The 27,415-nt window shown below is 40.4% G+C and overlaps 1 protein-coding gene across 1 annotated transcript; it reads right to left on the bottom strand.

Annotated features, from left to right (window-relative positions):
* Positions 1–1,018: 1,018 nt before the first annotated feature.
* Positions 1,019–26,376, bottom strand: ZBTB10 (zinc finger and BTB domain containing 10). Its single transcript, XM_041412907.1, has 5 exons — positions 25,319–26,376; positions 17,388–18,285; positions 8,219–8,392; positions 6,188–6,363; positions 1,019–3,729 (listed from the first exon to the last, which is right to left on the bottom strand). Exons 1-5 carry the CDS (start codon positions 26,240–26,242, stop codon positions 3,424–3,426), a joined length of 2,478 nt encoding a protein of 825 aa, XP_041268841.1. The 5' UTR covers positions 26,243–26,376; the 3' UTR covers positions 1,019–3,423.
* Positions 26,377–27,415: the final 1,039 nt, after the last annotated feature.

Here is a 27,415-nt window from a genome sequence, read left to right as displayed (position 1 = left end):
CATCTGTCGTTGCAATTGGAAAATGCTTTCTAATGAAGCATAGTAACACTGACATAAGACAAATACATTTTATGTTGTGTGTCTTCCTTACATCATTTGACCTACTTTGACCAGAACTTCTACTTGTGAATCATAAGTGAATTTACTTACTATTTTAAATTTTGTCCTGCATCACAGTATCCTGCCAGAATCTGCCCTGTATGATTACCTCTAAAAGATACCCACTACTGCTTGAAGAGAGCAGAAAGCAAAAAAAAACCCTCAGAGAAAGGGGGAATCCCAACATCAGACAAACTTTGTTTGTTTTAATAACAGACATGATTCTTTTAATAAAACTACTTGTGTGGCATTGCCCAAATACACAAATTGCAGACATTTGGGTTGAGAATTGGTTTGTCTTCATCAGAAGACAAAATGAAAGACTGAATGTCTTTTTGTTTGATAAATACGACATTTTAAGGGCATTAGTCTGCTTTTAAACCAAAAATAATCTCAACAGACAAAATCCATTGCTGTGTTACTGCAGCATAACTTCAGCATTTCTTGAGAGAAAGAATTTCTTACACAAAGAGAAATCTCTTCCTAATTCTTGTAACAGTGAAGAAACTTGAGCTGTCTTGCAAGAAGTAATTCTTCAGAAGTTTTGTTTTATTAATTTAGAACTATACCAGATCAAGCTAACATATTTTAAATAACTTCTAAATAAAACAACTCAGAAAAGCCAGACTGGAGAGAGCATCTGAATTCTTAAGGTCCTCCAAGACAAGAACAGTGGCCCTTGATTGAAGTATTTCACACCATTTGCTAGAGACAGTCACCCTTTCTCTCCAACCTACCATGGGCACTTACAAGCAACTTCTAAAAGCAAGCAGTTAAGCTTTACCAAGGAAATTATGATTGTCACAATGCAACAGAATATTAAGGCCAGTGAATAATAACTGAAGAGTTATAAATAACACAAATGTTTACTAAGGCCTGCTTTTCCAAACAGAACCAGAACAAAAGCACAACGATTCTGTAGTGTACCAAGTGTATATTTCAATTTACTGTAATGCAGTCTAACAACAAATTTGGTCATAATTTACCAGATATACATAAATGATTTAAGTAGTAAAAGAAGATTCAGTTCCAAGAGAATAAGTTCATACCTTGAGGAAAAAATCCCAAGAAAACAAAAGGGGGAAAAAAAAAGGAAAATACATTAAGAATGTAGAGCCAGGTCCAGTTTCTATGCATTAAGTGAGCAGTATTCTAATAAAGCAGATCTAGGTGAATTTCAGATATATATATATATTTATATATATAGACAGATCTACCAATTGTAAACTATGGTTTTAAAAGGGATAAATGGGATGGAAAAATCTTTATGCTATACTTACATATTCACAAAGCAGAACATTACTTTAACGTTTAAAATACTTTTTCATTCATATCATCTTTGCCTAACTAATTTCTACTTTGGACCCCACCAGAATTACACATTACTCATTTCAGTCTAGAACAATGAGAATAAAATGTAATCTTCAGTGTAAAAAAAGGTACCCCCCTCCCCACCCTCCCCAAAAAACTATTCATGTCAGGTTTACAATGTTGTGGAAACTACCAATGAAACAAGTGGATGATAAAAAAAAAGCATTTTAATTCCCATATAACTGTAGTTCAAACTTATCATCTCAGTTTCAATCAGCAAAAACAATGTCTTAACATTATGTTACTGTTCTATGGACAACATAAAGCTTGTCTCTTTAAATACATACCAACTTTGATCAGATGGAGCACCAGTAAGATTTTGTCCATCAAAGCATAATTCAAAGTTATCCACACAACTACCATAATTTAGTTACCTGACATAAAATAGGAAAAAATATACTCATTTTAAAATTAAACAAAATTGAAAAATATGGTGACCCTCAATTGTTTTTTATACAGTACTGTCACACTGGCCTAGCTATGTGTCATGACAAATGCTCTGCATATTTACTCCCTGTGACATAATAGTACATCAGACTTATTGTTCCAATGATTGCCTGAATTAACTTGCCTTAGGCTAGACAACATAGAGGAGTTTAAGGTGAAGGTGTAATGCCCTTGCCTCCCTATGAAAGGGGCCTGAAATCATTGGTACAATATTACAAGCTTAGGAAAAAAAAATCAACCAAAAAAACCCTACGTGGCTATGAAAATTCAAGTTTCAATGCCTCCTAGAAAATCTGAAACAAAGAGCATAGGGAGCATATCCTCCTGAAAAGTAGACAACTCAAAGAGCATTATTTTGCTTTGGACTTCTTGTTTTTCTTTAAAAAAAATCCAGCAAATGAGCAAGTTAAATGTAGTTTGTTTATATTAAATACTAACAACAACCCATGAAGTACAAAAGAATAAAAAATAGTTTGTGTTCGATGATGAACGATGGGCACAATAGCCTAGTGTCCAATTCACATCACATAAATTAGCCAAAAAACGGACAAGTAAGAAATTATTGACCAAAAAGTTGTTTTAATATGACACTTTCTCCATTTCTTGTATTTTTATTCTGTGGGACTGAGGTATACACCAGGGAAACAAAAAAATTTTGAGAGAACGGGGGCCTTAAAAGAAAGAAGAAACATTATTACATCAGATACCTTTTAAAAAGCATGACTGTCTCTTTTGACTAAGTGGCACAAGAGTTACCCATGCTCTGATCAGTCTATTATTTTCATTACTGGTCATTTCTTCTGCCTTATCATTTTAAAACTGATGAATCAACAACAACCTTCTTTAAAAACAGACACTAAATTAATGCCATTAAAAACTTCTCCAGTGCTTATCACCCATAGCACCTGCCAGCACAGAGCCAAAAGTTTTCAACCCAAATTTCAATACGATGTTGGCAATATCTGTGACACATATTTAAATGATTGGCTTTCACCTATCATATTACAGGAGAGGTAAGGTTTGTATGGCAAAGACATGCTTGTGGAAAATGAGCCACTAGCCCAAATTAGCTTCACTGACTCGCTGACAAAAGTACGAGTGGATTTGGGAAAGCTGTCTTTGTATTTCCATACCAAATTGCAATTTTCTTCATTCATGTAAACAGGTACATGAATGTGTAACATAATTACAGTTACTACTATGTCTGAATAGGACCCAAGTAGCTATAGCCTATAAATAATAAAAAATACATTTTTCTTTTGATAACTGACTGTAGATGTGAGGACTCTGTATAATTCAACCAAACGGTTGTATGCTGTACAGTCCTGTGCAAATATCATAAAAAAATTAATAATCCTTTTTTTGCTATAAGGCTTTGACCCTACATTTTCACAGCAACATAACTACCATCCAGCCTGTACCATATTTCGCAAGCCTTCAGTCCAAAAATTCAAACAGTCAATCCATACAGTGTCCATTTGCAGCACCCTGAAGTCTCATGCTCTGTCAGTCATCTAAAGGCATACAAACTTCCCCGCCTTCATCCCACCGAGATTGGTCATTCTGTTCTTCGACATCATCACCAAGCTCCTCATCGCCTTCTCCCACTTCATTTTCTTCATATTCTTCATCCCTAGGGAAATCTGTGTCCTGCACCTGGTCTGCTCCCTCTTGCCCTCCAGGCTGGGATTTATCTGCACAGTCTACACAAACTCCATAACGTCGTGATCCATGTCTTATTCCAACGCTGGCTGCTAGCATGAAAATCTTCTTACACACCATACACTTATACTTTTTATCCTTTTTATGCACCTATGGAAGAGAAATATGGAAGCTGAATATATGCATATTAGGCTATATTTGCATATAGTACTAGAAAACTATTAATAATAATAATTATTAATATAAAAATTAATATTTTTAACTTTTCCAAAATATACTTAACACTATTCAGAGTAAGGAAGGATTACTGGAGATCTATTCATGTACGATATGAGCTACTACCCACAAGCAAACCACTTTGTTTGCTCAGCAGGTTGCCTGTTCTGTACACAGGTGAGTGTTCAGGTCACATCTCCTCAGGGTACAGAGCAAGACTCAGAAGCAATGAGAGCAGCACAAACCCTTCCACTGCACACAAGATAACTCGTTTAGAAAATTGCTGTTTACAATTCTAAATCCTATAAACATTAAGAAACAAGCAAGAGTTATTAAATTCAAGAATTCAAACAGCAAAATTCTTCCATGACTTCTCCTTCCCAACAATTAAAACTAACATCAACTTTTCAGGTCCCTTAGGTAATTTTTTTGTCCTATATTTGTGTCTGTGTATAAAATCAGAAGCCTGCTGTTGACTAACCATAGATTTTGATTTTGAATTTGGAAGTATGTTGCTTATACAAGTAACTGAATTCAGCAACCATGTATATTAGTTATTATCTATGAAAAAATTAAGTTGAAGACTTCCTTCTATCTGGTGTTCCCACAACAGATTACAATTATGTGCTTAAATATCTCATTTGAAGTCCCACTGAAAAGTTGCAATTTTAGATAAAAAAGAAATTACCACCCAGATGAGGGGAAAAATAAATTAGGTCATGATACAAATAGTTACTTCAGTTCTGCTGTATAGTCTGTACAGCTGATACATGTGCTTTCCTCAGCCTCTAGGCTCGTTATAATACTTCACACAAGGCAGAACGTTTGAGGTTTGTTGAGCTGAAAGGGGAAGGGAGGGAGGAAAAAAAGCCCAGCAAAAAAAAAAGTGTTCTGACTTCGTCACAGAAAGAACACTTCAGTTAAAGCACAGAACTGCACTGAGCTCACTCCACAGCTGTTTTCACATTGTCTGACTTCATCTCCTTTCCTGAAGGAAAAAAAATCTTCAGCTACAAGTCCTGCAGACAATGCAAGACAGAAAACTGAAGTCCCACTCTACTCTTCCTGGTAGACCAACTAACTCCCACTGCTGCCACCTTCTCTGGTGAGCCACAAAGGAAGGAGGATGGCCATCAAAGAGGCAATAATGCCCCAATTCTCTCAGCCTTTCTGCATACGACAGATGCTCCATCCCTCCAATCATCTTCATAGCCCTCCTCTGGAGTAGCTCCAAGAGTTCCATGTCCTTCCTGTTTTGGGAACCCCAGAGCTGGATGCAATGCTCCAGGTGGGGTCTCATGAAGGGCAGAATGCCCTTCCCCGCCCTGCTGGCCACACTGCTTTTGATGCCGCCCAGGATACATTTGGCTTTCTGGGATGAAAGAGCACACTGGTGGCTCATGTCCCACCTCTCACCCACCAGCATCCCCAATCCTTCCCAGCAGAGCTGCTCTTGACATGTTCATCCAACAGCCTGTATAGATACCAAGAGTTGTCCCATCCCAGGTGCAGCACCTTGGAGAAGTTCAATTTACCCCACCCCATGTACTAACTAACCTTTTCTGTCTACCTACAAAACATCTTGCAAAATGAGGGTAATTTTTAAAATCACAGGTTGGAGAAATGTTATTATTTTCTCACCACCAACATGATCTTGCTTTTATTACTGCACTAAAATACACCCTGGATTTCATACAGTATATATTATAATGAAGTCTTAGTTTCCTTATAGACTAGATACAAAGTACCTACAAAATACCCAAGACAGATAAAACTTTTTCTGGATCCTCAGATAAACAAGTACTCAAGTCAAATCCTGAGTTATGCAATGTGCATAGGAGAGGGTAAGCTGAACTGCTGGCTATGGTACTGGCAGAATGCAAGTCAGACAGATGTTTACTTTCTGCATCAGATATTTTTCATTCTTTCCTAATCTTAAAGCAGATACTATACTATAGCTTTGTCTGGTTGTGAAATAAACATTTCAGAACTACCTCAAGATATTGTGCAATTCCTGAATTAACAGGGTGCCCTCACAGAAAACGATGATTCAGTATTATAGACCAAGATGTGCTGTTCTACTGCAGTAAAGCTAAGCCAAAACTGCTTTTCATTATCTACAGAATACTTATATACACTATCCCTTTATCACATCACTTTCAAAATAATCTTGAAATTACTGTCTTCATTGACATTGTATTTTCCATTAAGAAAACAAGAGGCACAGTTATCCAAGAAATGTTTATCTTCATGCATTTCAGATCAAGGTAAGACAATTTACATTACGTCAAATCAGAGAACAGTTTGATCCAACTACCAAAACACCTGAAAAACCCCAAAAACCCCACTCATACGTGTGCATACATATACATGAACACTTGAGACTACCTACCAAGGAATGTCTCTTTACATGCTCTCTTCGTGTAAACAGCTTCCCACAGATGTCACAACTGAAAGATCTCACGCCGGTGTGAATGAGCAAGTGTCTCTTTAGTGTTCTTCTGTATTTGGCTACATAATTACAATGTGGACACTTCAGCTTGTTCATGATTAAAGCAGAGGAATCACCTAAAAGAAGCATCAAGAGAAAAGATAATGAAACACACAAAAAATCATCTAAATATGTTATGTCTGGTAAACAAAAATAAACAGGTGCCAAAACAATTAAAAAAAAACCACATTTCTTTTCATCAGCAAAATCAGGACAATGTCTGCTGCAGAAATCAAAAACGCTGCTAAGTTCTACATGTACAATTCTACTAGAAAAATACCTACTTGTAACAAAGGCATTTTTACCACAGGAGTCTTATTTCATTAATTGAAGTAAGTTAAATACAATTTACCAATGCTCCATTTTCCTAGATGTCAGTTATACCAGAAAACATTTTCTTCTGGATTAGAAACCCTGTAACTCTGCAGCATTTCAACAGTCGCAATCTTCTCTTCTAATATTCTATTTAGAATTACATGCAGGAACCATCTACCAAGACGTGACTTTAAAAAAAGTATAAGTAAGAATGAATATTGACAAGAGGAGTAGGATACTAAGAGGTAGCAAAATTCTGAAATTCTCAAAAAGGAAGTTAATGGTTCAGATTTTACCTATTTTCTACTTTGATCTAACAGCACAAAAAAATAAAAAGAGCAGAAAAAACTTCTGGAAGTAGCAATATCCAACTTCTTCCTTATGATGGAGGAGAACTTTTTATATAGTTTGCCCACGGATATATGCAAAACAGGTTTAATGCAGCTGCCTATTACTGTGTGAAAAAGAACAACACAGGATTCTATGACGGGAACAAGGCCACAGAGAAATACAAGATTTTGATAATAGCATACTGACTCACTACAGGTGAGAACTTATGAACATAATCATAACCATCTAGAAGCATCCAAAAAGCACTGCCTAAGGCTACATGATTATGTGCAAGAGTTTCTAACATTCACGCTAGTAGGAAGAAAACATGAGTAATTGCATATGATGTGCACATGCTCATAGGCCTGTCTCTAGAATTGCCTTCTTTGAGCTTTTAAATTCATCCAAAGATGGAAGTTACGTTTTGCTAATATTCACAAGTTTGCATATTGCAGCACTCATGTGAGCTGCGTGTCCACATAACGTCACATAATGGCTTGCATGAAGAAAAGTAAGTCCTATACAGACAGACATCAGAGCTGTAAGATATATAGGAATTTAATGGTTTAAGAACAGGCAGACCTCCTAAGACCCAGCTTCTAATTTCTTGACTGCCAGCAAATTTCACCTTCTCATGACCACATTTCTTCTACTGAAAACCCCAAAATATTTAAAATAAACCATAAGCCACATCCTAGTAACATCTCAGTTAAAGAGAAGAGGTAAGCATTACTATTACCCATACTTGATACCAAGTACTTGATATCTTCTTTTTACTGAAAACTTTATGTATTGTAAGGAATTAGCAACAATTGTTTTAGACATGGTGGTATTTTCAGTATGTTTTCAGAGAGAAAAATAATTACAGATAACTACTAGCTTGAACTGACAGAAAAAGGCTTAATTACAGCTGCACAGGACTAAAAACATTTATTGCAACGAATTTTTTTATTTTTAATAGCAAGACATATGCTGGGATCTCATTTTAAAATTATATTTATTTCCATATCTTCACCATCCAAGTCTTCAATTTCAAAGGCCATTTATCTGTATTTAGCTTAGTAAGGGGACAGGCAGCTATCAAGTTATTAAAGACCTCAGGTACCTTCACACTCAGTCACAATACTAGAACTGATATAAATCACATTCTGGTTTTACTCTTCCATACACTTGAATTCCTTTTCCTCCCTCCAAAGAAGTACATTATCCAGAAAGGCAAATGATATGGAAGAAGACTGATTAAATAATTTCCTAACCCTCTACCTACTCTCCATCAGATACACTTACCATTTTCCCAAGCTTCTTTTGGCCAAGATTCTGGCAGCAATCCATACTTGAAATCACTTGAAGTACCCGGTAGCAGCCCATACTTGAAGTCACTTGAAGTACCCGGCAGCAATCCGTACTTGAAGTCATTTGAAGTACCCGGCAACAGTCCGTACTTGAAGTCACTTGAAGTAGCTATTAAAGACACATTCTTTCTTTAGCTTCCTGAGTTCTAATCAGTCATCAATCTAATCTGTTTAGCAATATATATATCCCTTTTAAACTGTGACAAAAAGTTTCTAACCTTACAATAGTAATTATAGCATGTTGTCACATAATACTCAATACTAAAACAAGAAATAACTGTATTCCTAATTTCAATGAAATGAGACTGTTGAGCTACTCCGCAGAGCACCATTTCTTCTCCCCATCCTGAGAAAAACTGAAAGCCTTTTTCATACTACAGGGACTTTGATGGTAAGGATATGTATTCCTTCACTATCATCATGAGGGGGCTGAAAGGTTTTCCATCAGAAAACCTCTCTCTTCAGAACTGCTTTGTGCAGTGACTTCACCTGGACTGCCACAGTAGTCTAGCTGGTACAAAAGTATTTTTTACTTAGAGGCATGGGTTTTTTTAATTGCTTTAAAATATCTTCATGGTATACATATACAGTGCTTTAAATACATTTATTTATATAAAGGATCCTACAGCTATGTCTAAATCCTTTTCTGAATTATCATTTCCATTACTCTATAACCACATCAATTCAAGAGACTAACTACTCGGAATGTAACAGCTTAAAAAACTAGTTTGCATATTTACATTTGCTCTTAAGACAAGATCTTCTGCAGTTTATGTTTTCTTTGTATCCTTTTTCCTCTTGAAAAAATAAAACCATTCAGAAGTGAACAATGCCTTAAAAATATCTTTGCTTGTTTAATTCCATACTTTGTAACAAGAACTGCATCAGTGAACATGGAGTCATTATTACAGAGCACAGAGAACTATAAATAGTACACAATAAAGCTGCACTAAGAATTTAACAAAATCATATTTGTTGGGCAAAAGCTCTTCTGGCAATAGTGCAAATCAATGTTCCCCCCAATCCCCAAGACAGGAGTTTGTTGGAAATCATGAACTTATAAATCCATTACTTGCCTCACAGGCAAACAGTTGTTAAATAAACTGCAGTGGTAACTGGCAGATTTCCTTTTATTTCTCTGGATGGTAGTTGAGTACTCACACTGGATTCCCAATGTCACCACTGTGAAAAGTCTTGAGGAGATGTATTCTTGCTTTCAAGCCTGAAACTATACATTAGTCCAAAGACTTCTTTTTATCTCTATACTGTTCATTCTGAGGATTTTTTGGGAAAGGAAATTCTCTTGGGCTAAACTGGAATTTCACACAGCTAGTGGCAAGCTGCATATTTAAACACTTCCAACTTGCAGTTTTACTGGAAAAAAGTACAGATTACAAATTCTCACAGCATGAGACACATACAGTAGTTTCATTTACTGCTCAGGCAGTATTACCACTGGCAGCAGTGATTTGGTCTGCAACATAAGACAACACTTCAGAAGGATATCATTTAACAAGTCGGAAGCTTAGAATTCTATCTTATCCATTAGACAATGGCAAACAACAAGCAAAGTTGCATCATGACTGCCAAACTAGGCATTCCACCAGAGCTTTTAAAAGCAGAGCTTGAGTGAATGAAGACGAGAAATAGCACTATTTTAGCTCATCTAACTACCTGTTTTGCTATAAAAGGAAGAAGAGGGAGGGGAATAAACCTCCCTCTCCCTTAAAAAACACAAAGCAGTGAGGAAATTTTTTTAAATTACTGACTCTAATTACTGACATAACTTCTGTTATGTCCAAAAGAGGCAAGAACTCCTTATACTAATTTGGAGTGATGGACTCCAGCAATGGCATCTCAACAGCTCAAGGAATAGAACACAGATACCCTACAGACATGCCAACTACACATTCCTTTGAGGTGAGGAGGAAGACTTCCTTCTGTAATACACCAGAAAGGATTAGAGAGGAAGCAGTGTTGCACAGTCTGGGTAAAAGCAAAGGTGTCTTGATCTTAAGGCTAAAAGCCTCCAAATAACAGCAGAGGGGGAAAAAACAAACCCACTTTTATAATATTTAAAGTATTAGATCCTTTTGTAGATTTTTCTCCCTGTACTAGAACTGTAGCTGAACAGTGAAAGGTCACTCAGTAATAAAATATTTTAATCACTTTTCCTTCCCTTATAAGATGAATATCTTTAAGAACAACAGACCCAAGTCTTCACTGCACACAGATGTAACATTATGCTGTGTACAGGCACTATTGTATAGCTTCCTTCAGAATAAGCGTACACCAAAGACTGACCATAGGTAAGAGCTGGACCAAGCTGAGCACATTTTATAACACTGTCACTTTGACAATTCTTCTGTATTTAAGAGAACACAAACTAAATATCACTAGGAACATTTATGTACACAGCTGCTATTTAAGTTTGAGGGAACTTAGGAGGTCAAACCCCTGCATAATTCGAGATCTTAGCACAAGACTCATCATAGAGCCAAATAAATTTAAAAGCTGTCATCTAGTGTAGGTAGTAGCTACTAAATCTTTCAATCTCCCACTGGAAGAGAAGACCCACTATAACATGAAAGAACACCAGCACAGATAGCACAAGAGATAAGAGGTTGCTACACATGCTTCAGTATACATGACTAAGTAGATAATAATTAAACCTAATGCTTATTCTTAGAATAATTCGTTGACCTAGAAAAATCTGCTTTCTAGATTAAGCACACATTTAATGTGTTCAAAACAAAACCATGCAAAAGGCATCTTTAGTGTCTAATTGCTCATCCAAACAAGACAGACTTGAATTACATACAGACTGGAAGGTGCAAGTGCAATACCCAGCCTCTACTACCTTCCCCAGCTGGATATAGAGCCTACAGTCAGGTAAGCTTCCAGAATGCAATATTTACAGACCCCTGTGGCTCATAGGATCTTCTCCCATTTCTCCTCTTACCCAGGCTACTGCCCCTGGAACCTGCTTGCAAAACTAGACACAATTATCATCTGACCTGTTCTGGTCAATTTAAAGCCACATGATAGCCTCTTGATAAGAGGCTGAAAGCAAGTATGGATGCAGTCATACTGGTATACTGGGGAGAGGGTGCACAGGGGGAAAGTATACACAGGTAAGGCAGATCTTTTAGGGAAAAAAACAAAAGTTAATTAGAAGCAATAATATTCTGTGTCTCCAGACTAAACCACCTGATCACAACTCTTCTCTGATCTAAAGTTACCTTTTTACACTTTAGTTGATTTCTAAGAGTTGTAAGTTAACAATCCAAATGTCAATTAACCTCAAACATTTACCCATTCATCTAGCCTGCATGGATAAAAGGTTATCAGTAATCTGATCTTTAATAAAAGCCAACAACAAGCAAAGCCAAAATAATACAAAAACCCCAGAATACAAAGAAGCTGATTAACCATCAGCACTAAAATTCACACTATGTTGATTTAAGAAGAGATAAGGACAGTGGGAAATAAAATTAAATGGTTGTGTGGCTTTTACGCCATTAAAAAAGCTATTAAAAACATGGTGAAAGGATTATGTTTTACTGCATTTGTTCTCAGGAAAAAAGGATAACCAGAAGCCAGATACACTGATTTTCAGTTTTGAAGGCAAGAGGTAGGCATGCACCACCAGAAAGAGAGAACATGTCTAAGCCAGAAGCATCCTCAGTTTGACAAATTTCACTCTGCTGATTTATATCAGAAAATATACTGATTTGGGGGCCAGAAAACAATACATTACTGAGTAGGTGATGATATGGGAAATAATGAAAAGTGCACTGACAGAAGCCATGAACAAGGCATTACAGAAAAGGACACACATATGGTGCACTGAGGGAAAAGATACAAAACTTTGCATTAGATACAGCTGTTTGTAGTGAACTTCTGTTTTCTCTACATATATTAGCACTGGAAACAGTGCCAAAATAAGAGAAAAATTAATACTATTTTTCCACTGTATTTTTGACACTGACTGCTCATCTAATCAATTAAAAAAGACAAAGTAGACTGGATAAGCAATTAGGCCATAGCTTTCAAGGATTGCGAAGAAAGCAGTGGTAATCTACTGATACAATCTGGATTGCTATTAGAGAGCTGGATTTGTTGCTTATATTAGGTAACATGACAGAGGAAACAGCACTGCCAAGACTGACATACTAGGAAGGTGGGGAAAACAAAGTATCTTGAGCTCCCTTTGTTCCCAGTGTATTCCTCACATCTTTAACCTTGCTTCCCCTGAAAAGGCTTATTCTGGAAGCACATTACTGCTCAACTGCCTCTTGCAACAGAGGGCTCAGATATACTTAAGACATTTTGCCAATGCAGTCTTATTCATACTCTATCTATTGCTACAAATTGCTCTCAATTTTTACTATTTTTCATTCATGAAAAAGTGGTATATTGCTGTGACTATGGAGTCAGATCCAGCATGAACTACCCCAGACAGAAGACCACTAACTGATGCCAAATATATTATGCACTTGCTTTTCAACTTGATTATCACACCTTCCCTGAAAAATTCCTTCCCAAGAAAGTGAAAGCTATTTTGCTGATCTCACCCAACAACTATACCAGTGAAACACAAGAAAGTAAGGAACTTTCCTCATGCAGACCATTTATTTGTGGGGAAGTTAATTGCTCTCATGGACCCTTTTTAGTAAGTCAATGCATTACACTGTGAGTCAAAGTGATTTTCAGACAGAGAAGATCTGTAGACACCACAAAACCTTCTTCCACAACCCATTCACAACCCCACCCCCAAACAAAAAAAAAAAAAAAAAAACCTCCAAAAACCAAAAGACCCAAACCAAAAAAACCCTGCATATTGACACCAGTAATATACAAAACACTGACCGGAGTTGTAGGCTTAGGGACAGACCATACTGTGAGAATGTGAGGAGGGAACCTGCTTGTCTTTGGGATGATCCCTGGGAGAGGTAAACTGAATGAATGGGGAAGAGGTTGACCCTCAGATATTGCAGTGTTTTCAGATGACTTCTAAAAACCTTTGACACCTTCAATACTGGATTACACAGGGAATGGGGCAAATAAAGTGGTTAAAGGTCCATCAAGGAACTTACACCTTTTAATCAGGGTATCAGCTTAAAGTCTAAAGAAAATAAGACTGAGAGTTATAGTAGCATGGAGAAGTAGGAAAAATATACAATTTTTTCTTTTGTAACACAGTCAGCCAAGTGGGGTTTATCCCTACAAGAAATATACGTGCGTCCTGGTAAGTCCATAAATCTTGATTTCTTCAAATACAAAGATACCTGCTTTATTGTAAAGCCCTAATCAAGTTGTGTTATGCTCCTCCCTTGCATCACGACAAAAGCTGAGACCAGCACTGCATGTTTTTAAGCAGGTTTAGCTGCTGTCTGTATCCTTCTGAAAAGTAGTTGTTTCCACAGCAAGGTGAATTAAATTCTTTAAGAACCCCTACAAAATCAGTCAGGAACCCTCTTGTTCCACCAAGGACTGTTTTAATCCTGCACTTGTTATTCCTTCCCTCACCCCCACCAGAGTACAGCATTATATAGCCTGAAAATCACAGTAACAAATTATACACTTGTAGCTTCATAAAGCTACTGGGATATTGCATGCAAGTCTCCTAAAAGTCAACAGTCAGTTCCAGAAAGCATAAGCAATACTTCATAGCTGTGTTCTGAAGTCTGAGGATAGGACACTTTACCAAAAAAAAAACAAAAACACCACGTCCAGATGAAAGACATACCAAAGAAGTGATGAAAATTGATAAAAAATCACCCCATGAACAGATATTAAACATATGATGAATTATGCTCACTGGGCTTTTGACCTTTTGTGACACTGTAACACTGACTGTAATAACCATGCTGTCTGCATGGTTATTTTCACTATGGTAAATGGTTAATTGTAGGATGAATGATGGCTGTAAACAGTAAAAGACTATTTTAGCAGATTATCAACTAGGAGAAAATACTGATATAGGCGGTAACATTCCATGTTTTAGTTAAACAGCTGCTTTAATTAATATAGCTAAAACTGGAAAAGTCTTGAAAACTTAAGTAAAATCTAAGTACATGTAAGACAGTACAAGAAATTTCAAATCCATCTTAACCTTTTTAAAGCTTCTTTAAAGCTCACCAACATGCTACTTTTACAGGGAAGGTGTTAAATAAACTCACTGGCAATGATGCCTCAGGTTTTAGCTTTTATATTTTTCAGATTCTGCACTGCTTTAATGTGTAGTTCTGAGCTTCATATTAGGGGATAGTAAACTCTCTTCACAGAGTAAGTAGACAAAACAATTCCTTCTCTTGCTGGGTACTAAGGACAAATGATCTAAGTTTCAGGCCCAAAAGAATACACAACAGTGGAAGGAAGAGAGAAAAACAAGAAGGACGGGACTTCATAAGCTAAAGGTACAATTGGACAATTAACTCCAATATGCAAATGGACCAGAACTTATAAAACTGTGAGACCCCGGTCGTCTATTTTGTGACCATTTTGGATTTATCTTGGGTGTAGCCCTGGCTGGGTGCTTGTGTTGCCCAAGGTGGACCCACTGAGGCCCTTTAATAAATACCTACTTTATTCTTTTACTCCATCTAGCCTCTATTCTAGGTCAGCCTTCACAAGGCATCAGAAATGAATGAGAAACACAGGGTGGGAAGAAGCAGCGGCTGACATATCCTTATTGGATACAAGTAGAAAAACTCCTGTTCAGCAAAGAGCAGTTTAACATATTTGCTTTACTGGAACAAGAGGGGTAGCAGATGCTTCAGAAAGCTTTTACTGTTTATTATCTAATACTTACCAACTGTACCCAACTGGAAAATTCATTTATTAAAGAATTCAAGGAAGTGGCTTCAGGGATAAATTTTTGTAGTGAGAGCAGTGATCTTAAGTATGCTTCTCTTCCACCATATCTACAATATCATCACAAAACCACCAGACCAACCCAAACCTAAATCAAGGGCACAGAAACTCACCCTGCATGCAACTGACAGTTCATAACCACTGGTGTTATCCTCATCAGAACATGACAAAGCTAATAGTAGAAGCTCGTTGTTTCCATTTTAGCAATCAACAGGAGAGTGCATTCCTTAGCTCTGAATATAAGAATTCACTACTCTTTATTTTTCTTCTTATAGAATTATCTTATATCTATTCCAGATGACATTTTCTTATGGATTTTTACCTCTCAGTGCCTATTATTTTTTGTAGCTTTTCCATCCCCACAAGAAATTTAATCCAAAACTAAAAAGTTATTGTATAACCTGCAGGTTACTCTACAACTCATTCTTGACATTCTTCCAACTCTCCACTCCTCCCTCTCCCACCTTTTCTTTGGCATAGAGGGAGCAGTTAAAAGATGAGTGTTTAAGAGTGGAATCTACCTGCAAAGCAAAGAAAAAGAGCCACAAGTAGAAGAGAAAGAATACCAAAAGCTGAAGAACGGACTATGGGTGAAAAGTAAGTTAGACTAAGCCCTACTTCAGTCACTCTTCTTGTTTCACACAATATGCACTCAAGAACTTAGTATAAGCAAAGATATTACAAAAATATTAGATATGGTTTCCAAAAGAACTCTGACACTGACAGAAAATTATGTACTTAGGAACATATATGGTGTGCTCTGAAAATACCAAGGAGATCACTAGTTGACTAGTATTTTAGAACTCAGTAAAATAACCTTTCCCCTGCAGTCACAGAACTTTCAATGGTTTTGGACAGCTATCACAAGCATATTCAATATGCTCTGCCTTCAATACAGCTCATTTCATAAAAATGCTACATGGATGTATTTTGTAATTTAATTCTTTAGCATAACAAGTTACTGGAAACATTGGTGCTTCTGTCAAAAAACCCCACCAACCAACAAAAAAAAAAAAAAAACCACCCAAAAAACCAAGGACTAAACATACTGCACTGCCTGTGCCCTCCATTATTTCTCTAAGAAATCTTCACAGCACACATACAAAATCCCACACAATCCAAACAACTATTTATATCTGTTGTTGATGCCATCATACAGAAGACACTCTCTGTATTTCCATCAGTAAAAGACACTGAATAGTTAACCCCTATAAATCGTCAATAGAAATCACATGCTAAATTGTGTCAGAAATTTTGTATTTCTGACACAAATACACACATCCTCAGCTCCTGTTTCAGACCCTCTGTTGTCTTTTTTTGTGGCACTGCAACTAGGACAAGCAGTATAGCAGCACAGGCAGAACTGTTGTGTGGGTGCTGAGGACTCAACATCCCCCACTATCTGCAGCTAAAGGTGCCTCGCCTAGGCTAAATCTAACCTGATGCTGTGGATCTGAGGCATACTAGCGACTGTCATGTTCCTGAAACCATGCCAGCTCAGCCAGAAGGAATCCTGTGCAGTCTAACAAAGCTTAGCCAGTAAGAGAAGTACAGGAAATTCACTTCACAAGCACAACTCCCAAGTAAAGCTAAAGCAGACATACCCAGAGTTCAGAGATGAAGACCAGAGATAAGTAACAAGCATTTGCAGAAGTGCTCCTCAGCACAGCTGCTTCTCCAGAGCTGCTCTGTTGTGTCACACTATTCACTTAAGCACACGAAAGTCTCTTGTACTGGAGAAACACATCCCCAGTCCCATTCCACACTGCTCTGCACTGGCACGTGTCACCAGAGTACTCAAGCACTGCTGGAACCACAGAGAACAACCGTGGGTCCCCACGTGTCCCCTGCGGGACTACTGCTCGTCTGTGTCCTCCAGCCCTGCAGCAGGAGCAGAGCAGGGCCCCTGGAGGAGACATCCACAGTTCCTTGATGTTTGAAGCAGGCATACATTTTAAACTGCTTTAGAAACAACAGACATCTAAAGAACTTTGTTCCAGTTGTGTCTCAAATTCACCCTAACTTGCTCCTAAATTGTAGTAAGTTTTCAAAACTATCAATTCATCAAAAAGTGAGGCAGGCAAATGACAGTACTTTAAACACATACATTAACTATTCATACAGCATAATAATTTAAAAAATAAAAAAACAAAAGTTCTGTAGTCAGGTACTGCAGTCAGCACTTTAATTTTCAAATGACATAATTGACACTAAGCAATATTTACCTGCTTCTTCTTTAATAAATGACAAATCTTCTTCTGGATATGGGACTGACGGTTGCAACACTGAGCAATCTTCAGAATTCTCTTCAGTATTAGGTGGTATATTATAAATAAATCTCTTTGCAGTTTGGTTTTTCCTTCTTGCTTTTCCAGGTTCTGGAACTGATTGTCCCTGTGTACCCATGTCATTCCACACGAAAACTTTTCCCTCACCTTGAGATTCATTTTCAGCCATTTCAGGTGAGCTGTCCTGGACCCAACTGCAGTCATTCATTTGGTAGCTTTCCATTTGGCCCTCATCAATAGGGTAGGGATCATTCTCAGTTTTTATACTACTTGCCAAGTTGGTAAGGTTTCGTGTTGCCCAGAAACTGGCAACTTTTTGATCCCTTGGAGATAAACCATCCCTACTAACAGATCTTCTGTTGTAATCCACTACAACAGTCTCTGGAGCTTCTGATTTTATACTTATGTTTAAGGCATCTTTAATGAAGTTGCGGCAGGACTGGACAACCTCCGTCATCTGAAGGTAGCTGGCCACTGACATCACTTCAATGGCGTTTTGGCTCGTGAGCACGAGGTTACCAGAATACAAGAAGTCCAAGATGACAGAAAAACCTTGAACAGCAACAACGTCTAAATAGGTAACAGTGGTTTGGTTACGGCTTTCTTTGTTTGTAAAGCAATACAGAGTCTTAAAGAATCGGCTGCCTGCAACCAGGATGTTCTTGTGAGCTCTGAAGACCCTCCCACTCACAACAATATTAACATCACAAAGAATGCCTTTCTTCCTCTGCTCGTTGAGCTCTTGCAGGAGCTGATAGCAGTAAGAGTTCTCATTTGGCCTGCTGTTAAAATCACAGTATCCTTCATTATTCAGTTCTGATGGTAACTCTGCCTCCTGCAATTAAAAAAACCACACAAACATAATTAGCTCTTAATAAATGCCCTCCTTAGTTCTTCAACACAATAATAAGGATATTAAAATAAACTAAAGAAGATTATTTTAATCAAACTATTTTTTTTTTTTTTGTTATTTATGTTCTTTGTCACAAAGGCAGACAGGAATATATAAATAACAAGGCATTTCTGAAAACTAAAAATCATGCTCTCATTCTGCAACTTCCACCCCCAAGTTTAAAACAAACAGAACTAGATTCACCTCGAGGGCAAAGGAACGGAAATTTCAGCCAAAAGTAAGGAAATATATAGTTGAGTGTGAAGTACTTGTTATTCCTAACCCACATATATTAAAGATTCAGGAGCCTCTCTTTCCAAAGATTAACTAGATGATTCTTACATATCCAATCCCTTGTACTTCCCCAGAAATCTTCACTTAAACAATTAAGCAGAATCCGGCTAAGTGATTCAACATTTTCTTCATGCTGAGATACTAACAGACACAAATTAGGTCTGTATGTCCCAATCTGTCTTGAATGTTTTAAAGAAAACATATTGCTAAAGTAGATATAACAGCAAAAGTATATCTTACACAGTTTTACAAATTAAGTATTTATCCTTTGCTTTTTAACTGCAGCAGTTTTACGATTAAACAGAGTATCACACGACAAGCAGACAAAATACTGCAGATGACAAAAAATCTCCCAACTTAAGCTTTCACTCCAATACTTGCCTCAGACTTTCTTCAAATAAGCCTCCCAAACTTTCCAGTGGCAACACTGGCACAACACTTATTACACACACACAAAACCTTTTTTAGGTGTGATCTCAAACACAGCTCCAAAATTTTGCCAAAACCTGATATTTTCAGAAAATCCAACACCAAGGCATAATTCATTATTAAAGATTAGTTCAGACAGGGAGAGATCAAGAGATCTGAACTGGATTTTTGAGCACATAGAAGACTTTTAACTAATGTTTAGATAAAGATGATTCAGAGATGCTACAAAGCAGCAGCTAGGAGAAAGCAGAAAACACAGACTGGCATATTTGAGACCATACTTATATGGGTTGACATATGCTGCCATCAAGAGCAGCAACAATGACAGTCTGTTTCATACTAGATCTCCAAGATTCTCTCTTCTTTCCTAGCAAAGGAGGAAAGCCCAAAACTGGACAGCTCCAAGCCAAAGCATTACTTTCCTCTCTCATCTCCTAAAACACCTCACTGATTAGGGAACTAGAAGTGGTGTTAAAGCTCACCTGCCTCAACATTACTGGTCAAAATCAGTATTAAGAAGGTAATGTTAGCACTGTCATGAGCCCATAAGCGATGCTGCAGGTAAAATACACGTTGCAGGAAAGTACTACTCTTAATTTGGGACTACTGCAGAAACCAGCTACATATATTTTAGAAGTCACTTTCCACCCCACAGACCTTAGTGGATTAAATCAGTACTCATCTCAATTTATAATCCCAGTGTGGACAACTGGAATGACAACTGAGGCTGTAACTACATCTGAACCAGTGTTTACATATATAAGCAGCAAATAAGACCTGGTATAACCAAAACAAACTGTGCCATTTCAGCATCTCCTGCAGAGAAATTTCAGTTTGCTGACATATTCAAGTTGCTTCTGAATCTCTACTCTTCTCAGAAAAACACTTCATTGAAGAGGAAGGAATAAAAGCAATTAGCCTTTTATGCGAAAACAAGCAGTAGATCTTTGCTCACCTCAAATTTTTTGTGTACTTTATGGCACACCCCAAGTACTACCTCAGATCAAGACTGTGAAACAGTTTGTTCCAGATGTGGGACAGCTAAGGCTGTCACGCTAAGCTCTCAGCAGATTTTGGTTCTGGACTAGCTTCCTGTCACTTTAGCAATGGAGCACGGCACAGTTTCGAAACACCAATTACACTGACACTGGATCAGATTAAGATGAAAATGACAGTACCCTAAAGTGTTGTCACGCTCGTCAATCACCAGTGACTTGCGCCTCACACAGTAAATGTTAGGTAGATGCTGTGATAGCTGCCAATTTCGTTCTCTGAGAACACATTAAACATCGCATAAAATTTAAAAAACGACTTGCAGCAGTTCTTTTCTTCTGACAAATGTCTGATTAAATAATAAAGAGAGAGTACATTTTAACAAAGCAAGTATATGTACCCAATTAAGCTGGGACAAAAAAATAAATTTCTATTTACAATATGGGGTTTTTGTTTCCTGAGAACAGGACAAGCCAGCATGGTGAAGAGGAGCTGCAGATCACAAATGTGCTACAGAAAAACAAGACTGAAATCTTCATCGTGACAAGACCAGAAGGCTGAGTGGAAAAATGAGCTATTATGCAACCTGTGTCCAAGCTATTAGGGGTGTGTGTTGAAGAAAGAGATCAATCAGTATTACAGCTTTAATTAGTATTATAGCTTTACAGAAGTGGGTGCATAAACATTTCTAAACCTAACTGCAGTACTAAAACCAACTGTTTTACTGCTGGTATGGTACAACAGTTAACCCTAGTGCCTCAACTCAAATGAAGTCCTGACATCTGAGCAGTTACCAAGTCTATGTACACCAAGTATGACAAGTAGAACTGATATTTATTATGAGAAAAATGAACAAAATAATATTACTTCGAGAGATTTAGACATTGATACAGAAAAAATACAATACAGTTCAACAGGAGGCAAGATGCAGAAAATAATTACAGGAAAAGATGTATTTGCAAACTTCTGTAACTTACATGACATATCATCATAAGGGTTGTTTTTCTCATAAGAACAACAACCTAATGATATTTGCTTAGACGTCAACTATATTTTCAGAATACAGACCCCATATTCTCATCTACTGTTACCCCAACACCAAACCACATCATCCTTTATTAAACACTAGTAAGGAATAAAAGATAAAAATCAGCACAATTTCATTTCAATTTATGGAACCTTCAGTGCTCTAAGTCAAAGACTTCTCTCTGTGGGTGAGATTAAGAAGAGCTGTAACAGAACAGAGACTGCTTAAGGAAACTAATATTGTGCTCAGTTTCAATAGAATACACACAAAGACAAATTACTATTTTATATGTATAATTCATTAATTAAACTTGCCCAAAAGCTAACAGGAGCAGAAACAGATGACGAAAAATTGCTACTAGGAGTTTAGTTTTCTTTCTCCTACTGTTCCATCAGCATACTCTGTCCCTGGAAGGAAGAACAGTGAGAGCAGGAAGAATTAAGAAAAACCCAAACCAACCTAACCACAGATTCCATCTCAGCTGCATGTATACGAGAAGTAATTATTCCACATTTTTTACTCCTTTCCCCACTACCACATCTTGCTCTACCGCAGTTCCCTGTGCCCCCAAACTAATCCTTATTCTCATAAATGTATCTTCTAAAAAAGTAAGCTATCAGTAGCTTCTTAACCACGTGCAGAGGAAAATTAGCTCAAAATATGGTCCCATCAGCTGCACACGATGCTCCACTGTGTGCTGTACACAAAACTCAGCAATTTCAAATTATTTCAATAATTGCCTAGTATCAAATTGAGTAGTTTCAGGTTTGATAAAAACACTACATGAAAATTCACTAAGTGATAGTGTTTACTCTAAGGCCTGACTTCCTCCTCAACTTCTTCGCTCTGCTAAGAGTAAGTCAAGAAGTTAACTTTGAACACTGTAATGTAACTCTAACATCTGAAGCATGACTTCCATTCATCACTGCTCACATAATGCAAACAATTCCAGTTCACATGGAAAAAATAACACATCAAAGGCCTTCCTCCTTTTGGAGAGCTTCTGCTTTAAACCAACATGCCTGTTAGACTGGAGAAAGCTTTTCTGGCAGTATTTCCAAAGCTTAGCTTTAAATTATGTCCAGAAAGAAAATGTTTTAAGAAGATGGTTTGAGGAGAGGAATCCCCAGCAGCCAATAAATCTGCATCTTATGGACCCAAATTCATCAAAGAATGAAAATATTTTGCCATGATTTCTCACTAAGCATCCATTTCTTGAGATTCAACACAATAGTCTGTTCACTACAAAAACACAGGTAGTTTCAAGATGATGACAGATTTCCTTAAGCTTTAATGTGGAGAAAAAATATTTTAAAAATTAGAATAGAAAAAGACTCAAGAATTTGGTCTTAGAAAGAAGCATCGGTTGACAGCTCAATACCCTTGAATTACAGCAGCTGCAACCACTTGTGATGTATTTTGGCATTCCAAATTAAATGTATCCCAAAAATAAACTGAAATCATCACTCATTTCTTCATGAGTGTAATATCCAACAGACCTATAGAAATTTCTACTGCTTTACTGTCTTAACACCTACAATTTCCTTTCTGCGCTTGAGTGGTGGCACTATGCCATATGTTTATTAGCAGCTGCTAAACATGCCCTGCAGTGGAGGCTTGTCAAGTCCATAATACATGTGTGCTGTCTCTAACACAAAGGCTGAAAGATCTCTCCCAAGTTTCATTAAATCTAAACGGCTTTGCTGCCTCATTATGTATGTTGGAAATACGATCAGGGTACAAATTACCTACTTTTGTTCCAAGTATCTGGTATCATGGCATTTAGAAAAAAAATAGGGCTATTGTTTTGCTATTAATTTAAACATATGTATCAAAAGAAATTCAAGTGCCATTAAGAGTATGAAAGGATACGGAAATTAAACATAGAAGGGAAAGAAAACAGAGATTCTTAATCAGGTTTTTGATAAAGCAACTGTAACGTGAAAGTGCGCCACAAAGAAAACTACACTGACTCCTGAAAATCTGCAACTCCTTCCCTTGTGAGAAGTTCTTAACTGAAATGTAACTGCAGAAGGATGCACAAAGCACTGTTTTCCAGTAAAAAAAAAAAATCTCTTTACAGCTACCTTTGTCCCAACCTTATCTTTTGTGCAGTGCAGAGAACCACTGACTCATCTATCCTACTGTTTCATTTATTATCACAGTTAGTACAAATATTTTTTCTTAAACTATCAGTGGTATAAAAGCAGAGATTCATTTTTACAAATATTCCCATGGCAATGAAAAGTCTTCAAATAAACACTTACAATCTGGAAATACATACTTACATTAACTTGTAGGCTACTTTGATAACAAGCCAATATTCTGTCCTCCCTTCCACTCTCCCAATATTTAACAGTTTGAAAACAGACTCAGGGTAAGAGGACAGAAAGAAAAAGAACAGTTATCTGAGTAGAGAAAAAATGCTTGGAATAGCTTTTATTTAAATACAGTTAAAACAGAGTGAGAGAAGTTTCCAAGTGTGGCAGGGATTAGCAGCATCCACGAACACAGGAGGCTACAAAGCGACAGAACATACTTCTACAGAGTAATTATTCACACCTCAAAGTTAGAAACTAGGCAACAAGACTGTAAGGAACACGCTGCAACAGCATTATGCAAAATGGAACGTTTTCAAAGATATGAAGAAGTAAAAGAAACTAAGAAAATAAGTCTCTTAATTAGAAACAACTAATTGAAAGCAAGTTTGGCTAAAACACTGCAGAGAGAACAGCAAACCCCAGAAGGCTAATGAAAACTGATAAGATGACCTACTACCAAATAATATGTGTAACAGTAGCTGCTATAAAACTACACTCACTGAAAAGGCAGTATTAATCATCTTGAAGGTGAATGTTGCATTTGTAAATCCAAAAATAATATTTTGGATAACTGGTATTTGTACACCATGAGGTTTCCCTTGCAGTCCTGCAATAGCTTCACAAAAAATTTGCATACGCTTTCCAAGTAGTTCTAAGAAAACTATCGTTCACCTAATGTTTTATAAGTCATCCTGTAATCCTGATATCCTGCCCTAACATTTGACTAGCAGCTCTTGTCCAAGGTACCCCGAGCTCCTTAAGAGTGCTCAAGCAATAACCTCAATTTAAGAACCGCATTACCTTTCAGACTCCAACTAAAGCTACCCAGCCAAGGTGGGTGTTTTAATTAAAACTGAATTATAAATGCAGAAAAACTGAGTGACTAATCAATTAATTCCGGCTAACAGCCTAACAGTTCAAGGACCAGCCTAACCTGAAGCAACACTTACTTAGCTACTGCCCGCAGGCAAGTTTAACGCCAGTGAAGCGATGGAGCGACCTTCAGCAGCGGAGGCATCCCTAGGAGAAAAGGCTGCAGAAGGCTGAGGATTCAACACAAGTATTCTTTAGGGGCTTTTCATCCACATATATTCTAGGGCAAGCCCTGCCTCATTCGTGAAAGCAGCCAAGAAACACAGTGATTTCAAGTTCAGCGGGGAACGTGAGGAGTTTCACTACTCCTACAGCGTTAGAGGAGCGCTGGCATAGTAACACGGCTTTCAGGAAACCACATGTTTATCTCAAACACACACCAAGCGATTGCAGACTTCTTGCTCAGCAACTCAATCTAAGGCAACGCAATCGGGAAAGAAAAGATTTCAGCGCGAAGAACTTAAATACACGGAGTTATCCGATTAGTGCACCGGGGCCACACCGCTAAGCACGGCAGAGCGATTCCAATTTCACGCCGCCGAGTCCCCATTTCACAAGCGGTCGCCGGCCGGACACTGCCCTCCCTCCGCCTGCACCGCAGGAGGAAGTTGTAACGAGCGTGTTTAAATCAGTGCTGTGACACTGGGATTCGTACGCAACTTTTTTCCCACATCGCCGGTTTATCTCCACGAGATAAATAGATGAACTAATGAAAGCGGCACCAGCCAGGGCCGGACGGATAACGGGAACGGAATACAGCCACAAACAACAGCTCGTGCTGTGTTTGCGCGCCTGCCCACACCCAGCGGGAGAGTCACCCCAAATCCCAGAGGGGGCTCGTCTCCCGCTCCGGACGCGGCGAGCGAGAGCAGCGCGGCGCGGCCAGCCCGTCGGGCAGCAACAACCACGAGCAGCCATTTAAAGAAGTTCACACACGTGAGCACAGGAAATCCTCACCTATGCAAAGGGGAGGCCGGGATTGCCCCTCCCTCCCTCCCTCCCTCACTCCCCGCCGCCCCCTCCCCGTCCCGTGCCGTACCTGCTCGGCGCTGCCGGGCTCGTTGAGGCGATGCTCGGCGGAGAGGTGGTGCCGCAGGAGCAGGGTGCGCTTGTAGTTGCGGGTGCCCTTGCAGAGCTCGTCGTGCCCCCCGGGCAGGGGCGCGCCGGACATGATCACCTCGGGGGGCGCAGCAGCGGCGACGGCCGCGGTGCACCAGGCGCACGACATGAGGCCGGTCTCCTGGCAGTAGTAGAGCCACGGGAACTCCTTGAGCCAGGAGCCCTGGAAGGAGATGTGCAGCTTCTGCAGCAGGGACTTGGGCCTGGCCAGCGGGAAGTGCCGGATGCTCTCCCCCTCGCCACTGCCCTCCGCCTCGTCCCCGCCGTCGCCCCCCGACCGCCGGCTGCTGCTGCAGCTGCCGCCCTCGGCGCCGCTGCCGTCGCCCAGGCTGCCCCCTTCGCCGTCCTCCTCGTCGTCGCTGCTGTCACTCAGCGAACCCCCGTCCTGGACCAGCTCCTTGCCCTCCAGCAGCCCCTCCGTCTCCAGTCCCTCCGCTCCCTCCAGCTCCATCTCCTCGTCCGCCCCCCGCCCATTGAAGTGCTTCCGCGGCCAGGCCGCGGCCTCGCAGCCATTGTTGGCGGCGGGGTGGGCGGCCAGAAGCCCCCCGCCGCCGCGGAAGGCCAGAGTCCGGCGGTTCCTCTCGGCGAACATGGGGCCGGCGGCGGCGGGGGGCGACGCCGCGTCCTGGGGCAGCAGCAGCTCCTTCTCCTCGGCGGCGGTGGCCTCCAGCTCCTCGGCCTCCAGCCCCTCCAGCTCCGCCTCCTCGTCCGCCCCGCGCCCGTTCAGCGCCTCGGGGTCCTGCCGCTCCCAGGCCTCAGCCCCCGCCGCCGAGGCGGCCGCCGTGGAGGTGACGAGGCCGCCGCCGCGGAACGCGAGCGTCCGCCGGTTTATCTCCGCGAACATGGCGGGCGCGCCCCGCGCCCCCCGCCCGGCCGAGCGCTCCGTCCGCCGCGGGAACGGGGCGGGGGAAGGAGGCGCCCGGCTGCCGTGCGGGGGCGGCGGCCGAGAGAAGCGAAGTCTGGCCGCTCGCTCCCCGCTCCCCCGGGTCCGGCCTGGATCGCGGCGGGCGCGGGGCTGCCCACAATGGATCCCGCTCGATCGCTCGGCGGCGGCGGCGGCGCTTCCGTCCCGACAGGCCCCGGATCGGGTCGGGTGGCAAATGAACAACGGTGGATCCAGGTAGGATCTGGGAAAGGGTCCAGGAGGGGGCTGGGGGTGGGGGGGGGGGGGGGGGGAACGGGGTCGACCCTCTTGGTCCCTCCTTTCCTTCCCCCCACATCTACCCGCGCCGAGGGGCCGCAGCCCGCCCCCTCCGCTGCCGGAAGCAGGGAGGGGAGTGGGACACCGCGGGTCCCGAGGGGTGAGCGGCGGCGGCCGCGGAGCAGCGGCCGAGCCTCCCCGGGGCCCCGGAGCGGCGGTACCGTTATAGGCGCGCGGGGCGGCGCGAGCGCCTCCCGCACGTGCCGGCGGGGCGGGTCCCTGTGCCGCGCGTGAGGCGCGAGGCGCCGCCGCGGGGCGGGAATGGCCGGGGCGCCGCGGGCACCGTGGGCAGGCGCTGCGCCCCAACCTCGGCGGGCTGCCCGGAATCGTGGGGTGGCAAAAGCTGGGAGGCGCCACTGTGGTCATCGGGGCCAAAATCCCGGCTCAAGCAGGGTCAGCCTAGAGCGCATGGCTCGGGATTGCTTCCAGACGGTTCCTGAACAGGGAGACTCCATCACCTCTCTGGGCAGCCTGTTCACTACGCCACTTGCTCGCTTCTGCTCCATGCCCAGTGTGGGGGGAAACGGAAAAGGAAAAGCGAGGAAACTCATAGGGCAAGGTACAGAATAAAAATGAGAGAGAGGGAAACCAGAAGAAGCGCTGAGGCAGTCACTGTCCACTCCTCAGGGGTATGCCAGTTCCCAAGAAAAAGATGGTTGATTTCTCTCTGCCCGGGAGCACGATGTTACACAGCATGGAGTACTGCTGTCCTTGCTTTAGTGGTGTCACCTGCTCCCCCGTTCGGCACCCCCGGTCTGTTCACTGTGACAACAGAGTGAGAAACAGAAAAGGCCTTGGTGCCAGTGCGGTTCAGCA

This window comes from Onychostruthus taczanowskii, unplaced genomic scaffold, assembly GCF_017590055.1.
Source record: "Onychostruthus taczanowskii isolate IOZ18803 unplaced genomic scaffold, ASM1759005v1 scaffold4, whole genome shotgun sequence".
NCBI lineage: Eukaryota > Metazoa > Chordata > Aves > Passeriformes > Passeridae > Onychostruthus > Onychostruthus taczanowskii.
This window is presented reverse-complemented; position numbering and strand designations above follow the sequence as displayed.

What these genes read in the sequence shown, in the direction of transcription:
- ZBTB10 (XM_041412907.1), bottom strand. Translation starts at nt 26,242, where the DNA reads ATGTTCGCGGAGATAAACCGGCGGACGCTCGCGTTCCGCGGCGGCGGC. An exon ending in ATTTATTAAAGAAGAAGCAG is followed by an intron (nt 8,393 to 17,387) that starts GTAAATATTGCT and finishes TGTCTTTAATAG; the next exon opens with CTACTTCAAGTGACTTCAAG. An exon ending in ATGTAAAGAGACATTCCTTG is followed by an intron (nt 3,730 to 6,187) that starts GTAGGTAGTCTC and finishes TCTCTTCCATAG; the next exon opens with GTGCATAAAAAGGATAAAAA.